General features: G+C 50.6%; 1 protein-coding gene across 1 annotated transcript; it reads right to left on the minus strand.

Annotated features, from left to right (window-relative positions):
- Positions 1 to 1,538: 1,538 nt before the first annotated feature.
- LOC123407858 (AT-hook motif nuclear-localized protein 25-like) lies at positions 1,539 to 3,158 on the minus strand. The gene has a single exon (XM_045101087.1). It carries the CDS (start codon positions 2,845 to 2,847, stop codon positions 1,897 to 1,899), a length of 951 nt encoding a protein of 316 aa, XP_044957022.1. The 5' UTR covers positions 2,848 to 3,158; the 3' UTR covers positions 1,539 to 1,896.
- Between the last annotated feature and the right edge of the window lie 4,472 nt (positions 3,159 to 7,630).

Genomic DNA, 7,630 nt, shown 5'->3' on the forward strand with positions numbered 1-7,630 from the left:
TACAACAAGATCTATGTTACGAAGGTTTCCGCAATATGATCTTTGTTGTAAAAATAGAGGATCACACACGACTGCTAGATTGCGAGATCTGACGGTGATCCGTCGACCGTTGTTTCAAGAATTGTTTCTACAACATGAATGTTGTTTCTACAACATGGTCGTTCTTTCAGGAATTGTTTCTACGACATGGTCATTGTTTCTGCGATGCGGCCATTGCAAGGTGACACTAGGCGTAAGTCTGTCGAAGAGGAAACTCCAACACGCGGTGGAATCCAGGTTTCATGATTTTTCGAGTGAAATTGAGATGATGTTTCGAAAATTAACCCAGGTTTTCCGATGCGATCTGCTCGAAAACGGCAGTTTTGCTCCTGCACGCCGATGACAGGCTGATTTTGCGATGGGCTGACAGCGACGCCGCACGATGCTCAGCTCTGTTCGGGGCCGAGAATGAGTGTCTAGTTTTTGCAACAGATCATTTGTTGCGGAGAAATAACGACTAAGCATGCGGGATGCGAACGCTAGATCAAATGGTTGTCGAACGACTATCAGTTCGAACATCCAAAGGTTGTCCACGTATTCTCCATTTTATTTGCCCAAAAGGTCATAACACAATTTCGTCAGCTACGATCTATGGCATTTGAGTCTGATGACCGAGAGCACACCTTTGACCAAAGAAGGAGGTGCGATGGCATCAAAAGTTGCGAAACAGAACGAGTTCCAAAGCGGCGCTGTGCCCTCTTGCATCTCTCCCAAGGAACACGAAACAGCAGCGAGCACGAACAAAATTTCCATGATCGTACTGCTTGGGAGAGGAGGAGGCAGGTACGGCAGATGCCGAGAATCTTTACCCATCTTGCGTGCACCTGTGCTAGGCCTTGGCCCTCTCTTTCCTTCCTCTTTCCCTCTGCATAGCTACGTACGAGCGTGTAGCCTCTGGGTCTATCTGAGCAACGCAACAGCGATTGTAGCCACGCATGCACTGCCAAGAAATAAAGGAAGAGATTGACTGAAACAGCCAGAGGCTCGGTTGCCCCACCGCGCCAGTCTTATCGGCCCATCTTTTCCCTCGACGATATGCTCGAGAACGAGGAGGGTGCAGTCAAACATGCCTTTCGTCGAATGTCAGATGACAAAAACATGTGACATTTCGTGGAGTGGTACTACTATTATCTAGACGCAACATGATCGTATTACTCTGAATTTGTTTGTTCAAGATCGATTTCATTTGAAGAAATAGTAGATGGACGGTCTGTTTACAGTTTACTGCTTGAATAATATTTACTGTATTCGATTTACACTCCCGCTGGCTGGCATGGTTTCATGGCTGGAGCTCGTACCACGCCTCTGCTGCCAAAAGGGATATAGGAGACGGAGACGGAGACCTGAACCTGGCACTAGTAAACAGACAAAACACAGGACTAGGGACATGGTAACTGTAGTTACTCCTTTTTCTGTAGGAGAGGCTCGTCATACTACTAGCACGCTGTACAAATCGTGGTAGAAGAAAATTAATCCTGAAATTATCACAGAGCCAAAACTAGGGTAAGGTTGGGTTCGAAATGTTGATCTGATCAGGAGTACAAAATATTAGTACAGGATTGAACCACCAAACACCGGTTCACCGTCACCGGACATCTACTCTCTTCCGGGCTCTTGTTGCACGATCCAAAATATTTCTTGCGACACTGATACTGGAGCCTAAACTAGTCCACAAAATGTGTTCACCGATAATATTACATTACATGCATTGCGTACTCCACAAATCGGGCTTCCAACACGTACCGCAGACAACATGCTTTCCCACAATGATCGGTCGCAGTTTCTTCAGATCTCCTACAGTAATTCTGATGCGACGCCATTACTGAGATCGACCTTGCTTGAAGACAGCCCAAGCAATCATGGCCTGACGCCGCTCCAGCTCCCCAAGTTGTCTCCGGGTCCGGGCAACTGGTAGCTCCCAGCATTCCCTTCAAGATTGCACAACGGCGCGCCAAGCCCACCGGCCTCGCCTCCGGTCACCTCCGAAGACTGCGACGCCGCAGGCTGCTGCGGTAAAGTGCAAGGTGACTGCGCTGCGGCGCCTCCTCCCTGCGCCTCTGTGGCTGCGGTGGCCGTGCCGGCCTCCTCTGCCTCCCCCTCCAGCGGCAGGCGCTCGTAGACGGCATTGGCGAACGACGCGGCCATGAGGAACACCGGCCCCGCGGCGACGAGCTGGCCGACCACGCTGCCGCCGACGACCTGCCCCTGCCAGCCGGCGAGGTACACGGCGAGGCTGCTGGCGCCCGGGGGTGCAGGCGGCGGCAGCACCGTACCAGAGAGCGACAGGATCTCGAACTGCCCCTGCAGGGTGGCGACGAGGCCGCCGGCCGACGACGCGCCGGGCTGACGAAGCGAGACGTCGGCGACGACCCCGGCGCCGCTGAGCACGCAGACGCCGCGCCCGCGGCGGCGCGCGTACTCGGCGAGGCACTGGACGACGTCGGCGCCGTCGGCGACCTCGAGGATGTGGGAATGGAACGCGTTGGGGCTGTCCCGCGTCACGATGATGGGCGGCTTGGGCTTGTTCTTGGACCCCCGCGGCCTCCCTCGCGGGCGCCTCATCGGCCGCGCGGGTCCCTCGCCGCCATCCGCCAGCACCATGGCCGTTGAGGCGGGCTGCTGCGGGTCGCCGCCGCCCCCGCGTTGCTCGGCACCGGTGCTTCTGTCCGGCGACGCCATGGAATGCTGCTCCGCCTTGACATGCGCGCTGGGGGAGAACGGCGTCGTCTGCTGCTGCTGCGCGAGGAGGAGGTCGAGGTAGTGCGACGCGCCCCGGGGCTCGCCGGCGCCAGGGTCCATCCTGGCCATGGCGCTCTCATCGGCGCGCTCCCACCAATTGCTCGCCGCCAGCTTCTTGGTCTCTTGAGCCTCCGCCTCCTAGCTAAGTCGCTCGCCTGGTATTTCTGCCCAGCGCGGCGCGACGCCGCACAAGCAAAAGCGATAGTGTACCGTGGCCGTAGGCGGTGGGGTTTGGAGCCAGAGACAGTGGCTGTCGATGAGGAACATATTCAGCGATACACCAGGGCATTGGCCGGGCAGGGCCGGGTTTCGGGCCGGGCCTTTCAAAGCCCGGCAACAAAATGCCAAGCCCAGCCGGTAGCCCTGAAAATGACTGTTTTGGTAATACAAAATAATTTATCCTAAAAAATGTCATTCAAACTAATAATAATAAAGCAGGATTAAATAATGCAACTTTATTCAACACATGAAAGCCATTACAGATAAAATGCTTTGGATCGAAGATAAAAAAAAAACTACCGCCTCTTCTTCACTAATGTAAGATGGTTTCGGCAGTCAAACGTCTTGCATTAGTGAATATGGTGTGCAAAATAATTTCTTAAACTAGGAAGTGCAATGAAATCTCTTGGATGCACCTTCTTGAAAATAATTTTTGAAAATGAAATCTAATCAAGCTTCAACGAAGTCACTGCCATTATACTAGACTATCAACATAGTCATTTATGCACGAATTTGACCAGTCACAAAACTACAAGAGAGCCCTTTGATTCGCCCATCCAAAAAGATGAAAAGTCGAGAACAGTGAACATACTTGATTATGACGTCTTCGGTTTAATCGTACGCTAACCATATACGCAAATGCGTACGATCAAACCCAAGGACTCACGGGAAGATATCACAACACAACTCTAGACACAAATAAAACAATATCAGCTTCATATTACAAGTCAGAGGCCTCGAGGGCTAGAATACGGAAGCTCGATAAACACACGAGTCAGCGGAAGCAACAATATCTGAGTACAGACATAAAACAAGGGGATCCTTAGAGAAGGCTAGCACAAAAGATACAACGATCGAACGAGGCGAGGCCTCCTGCCTGGGAACCTCCTAACTACTCCTGATCATCAGCGGCCTCCACGTAGTAGTAGGCACCGTCGGGGTAGCAATCGTTGTCGTCGGGGACCTCCATCTCCTGAGCTCCATCATCTAGTCGCAACAACGGATCAAGGGGACAAAGAGGGAGCAAAGCAGCGGTGAGTACTCATCCAAAGTACTCGCAAGTCTTACATGAGAACTATTATAGGTATGCATCAATATCAAAGAAGGGGGTGGTTATATATGGACTGACTGCAGCAATGCGAGAATAGAGAGAGAAGGCCTAGTCCTATCGAAGACTAGCATCTTCAGGGTCTTGCAGCAATAGACGAGAGTAGAACAGGTCTAACGCATTAATAGTCATATTGTCGCAGCAATATTAAAGTGTGGTCACACCCAGAGATCCTCCCTCGACTCCGTGCGAGGAAGCAATCCCGATGCAACTACTTTCCAGTTAAGTAACCATTGTAGTTGTATAAGATCAGGGCACAACTCCAAGTCGTCCTGTAACCGTGGACATGGCTATTCGAATAGTTAATTTTCATCCATGCAGGGGTGCACCACATGTCCCGTCACGCTTGATAACACTCTGGCCAGACACACTTTTCTGGGTCATGCCCGGCCTCGGAATATCGACACGTCGCAGCCCCACCTAAAACTAATCACACAGGCCAGCCCGCCGGTCTAAATCCTAACCACAAATGGTTCATGGGCCCAGTTCCCCTTCGCGCTCCTGCACGATGCGTGGGCGGCCGACGTCAGTCCTAGCATCCCTTAATCACAAGCGCGATGCATCTCGGGACCACTCGGGCACGCGCCGCTACGTTGCTGACATCTGAAAAGCTTCGGCTGATACGCGACGCCGAGTACCCATAATTCTTCCCGCGTAGCCGGTTAGTGCGAAAAGGTCTCCGACCAACCCAGATCAAACACCCAAATCCATTGACATTTTAATTAGGCCATCGAAACAATCTCGCGGGAATCCACCCGTCTTAACAACTAATCACCAATGATCCGAGTAGCATGGTCGAGTAACTGTGTGGTTGTAACATCGGGGGGAATCCGAGGTATCACCCTCGTTGGACTTCGAACGATGTATTCGTCAAGGTGGGCTTAGAGGAATCACCCTCGGGGGTCCCACGCTTGAGGGGTTGCACGACAGATGCATCGTCGGGAATGGTGAAAGAGGAATCACCCTCGATAACCACAACCGACTAGCTATACTATAGAGATAGCATCAGGAGTACTTAGCGAGGTGTCACCCTCGGTACCCGATAGTATCTCTGTAGCGTCGTACAACTAAGGGGGGTGTATGTGCTGTGTCGGGTCTGGCTCGTCGATCAGGGATCAAGATTTGAAAACAAGCGGGGCAACTGGACTACGGGGTCAGAAGGGATGACTGCTCCACCTATACTAAGTAGATTAAAGGTACAGGACTGAAAGTAGCAGTTCATCAAAAATAGGCTATGCATCAGATATAGGAGCTATCTACAATAGTAGCAAAATACTAATGCAAGCAGTAGGAAGAAAGACATAGGTGATATAGGAATGATCAAGGGGGTTTTGCTTGCCTTGCTGCTCTGCGGCAAAGGACTGATCGGCAGGGTCGTAGATGTACCCGGCAACAACGTCAGTCTCGGGGTCTACCGGTAAGAAGAGGGGGAAGAAACAATAAATAATAGCAACGGTGCAACACAATGCATGACATGGCAAGATGCAGGCTAGACATGAGCTAACGCAGCAACATCCGTCATAGACGGGTCGGAAGAATATGTGACGATATTTTTCGGGTCTTTGGCTACTACCGGTCAGACTGGAAACGAAGGAAATGTTCCACGTTTGCTATGCTAGGCACGCGTGACAGACGAATGGACCGTGTATCCGGGTTCGTCTCGTTCTGCTGATCAACTTTCATGTTGAAAATATTTTGATCTAACTTACGAATTATTTTATATTAATTTTTAAAGTTTTATTCAATAATTACGAATTAAAAATAGATTTAATTAAATTGGTTAAAAGCAATTATGACATCAACATGACGTCATGCTGACATCAACAGTTGATTGGTCAACTTACGAGTGGGTCCCATGCGTCATAGGCACAAGTTTTAACTAAGATTAATAATATTAATTAATCAGATTAATTTAGTGGGGGACCCACGTGTCATACTCTAATTATTCTAATTAGCCAATTAATTAATTAAATAATATATCTATTTATTTAATTAATAAAAACATATTTCTATTTTTATATTTTTAATTTTCACATTTCTTTAAAAGAGGGTGTGGGGCCTCCCTGTCATAGACAGCGGGGTGGGTTGGCCCCACCGGTAAGTGGCTTACGACACATACACATTTTACCTATAGATACATATCCACACAATTAATGTATTCCGCCATATACCGACGTACATAAATACATGCATACATGCATCTCATACATACAAAATACTTACGACATCTAATACATACATACATACGCAATACATCATTTATTTTTATTTCTTTCTTTTCATCTCCTCTCCTAACTCTCTCTGCTAACAGAGACTCTCAAACTCTCAACCTCACAGAGAGAGAGGAACATCTCCAACATCGCCTAATCGATCCTAACGGCGTCGGAACGGAGCGCCGTTTGCCGAAATGGAACCAAAACGGCGCGAGGAAGCAGACGGTGGGAGGAGCCCAAAGAGGGGCTCACCGACGTTGACGAGAGGGCCCGGTGAAGCCGGAGTTCTCGAGAGGCGCAGGAGACGACGAGGAGGAGGACGAGGCGGTGACGGTTTCGGTGAGGATGATGCCGACGAGGGTCGCCGGAGGGCCACGTGAGGCGCCCCGGTGGAGGTGAGGCAAGGGGTCGCCGGATCCGACCCGGAGGAGGGCTGGCGCCCAGATGGGGCCGCCAGGGAAGCTCCGGCCGGCGCGGGGCGGTGCTCGGTCGGGGAGGGGCTTGGCCGGCGCGGGGGGGGGACGGGTGGTGGGGGGTTCCGGTGATGGGGAGGTCGGCCGACGGGCTGGGACTTGGGTGGGGCCGCCGGCAGGAGGAAGCGGGGCTGGTGCCTCGGTGGGATAGAGGTGGGATGGCAGGGGGCCGATGGGGGTTCCTGGAGCGGGGTCTGTGCGTGGGGGTTGTGGGGTACCGAGAGGAGGAGTCTCGGTTGGTGGGGAGGGGGGTTAGCGGTAGGTGGGGTTTGGTGGGTGAGCGTGGGAGTTGGTGAGATCGAGCGGTGGGGTTGGTGCGGTACCTCTGTCGGTGCCAAGAGGAGAGGGAGGGGGCCTCGCGGGTGGGAGCTGGCGGCGGCAGGGGGAGCGAGGGGAGCCGGGGGTCGGCTAGGGTTGCCCTCCGTGGGGGGCTTTATACCCGAGGGAGTGGGTGGGCCGAAGGGGTGGCTGGCTGGGCCAGTTTTGGCCGAGTTAGCGAGGGGGTCTGTTTTTTCTTTTTCTTTTTTTATATTTTTATTATTATTCTATTTTATTTACTTTCTTTTACAATTTATTATATATACTTTTAATTATTTCTTTTATTTATTTATTTTCATTTACTATATTTCTTTTATTTATTTGATTTAAAGATGCACTTTAAAATATATAGGGGTTACCAATAATTTCTAAAGTGCCCGATTTAATATTATAATTCGCTAGGGAATTTTTATAACTCCCGACGTTTTCATTTTCACAACCGAAATCTTTTCTCGTTTGACTTTATCTTAAAGCTTTGAATTTTGATTCGGTTTCAACTAACACGAGATCATTGATATAAT

The sequence above is a fragment of the Hordeum vulgare genome, chromosome 7H (assembly GCF_904849725.1).
Source record: "Hordeum vulgare subsp. vulgare chromosome 7H, MorexV3_pseudomolecules_assembly, whole genome shotgun sequence".
In the NCBI taxonomy this organism is placed as follows: Eukaryota; Viridiplantae; Streptophyta; class Magnoliopsida; order Poales; family Poaceae; genus Hordeum; species Hordeum vulgare.

Coding starts and splice junctions, on each gene's coding strand:
- LOC123407858 (XM_045101087.1), bottom strand. CDS start 2,847: ATGGCCAGGATGGACCCTGGCGCCGGCGAGCCCCGGGGCGCGTCGCAC.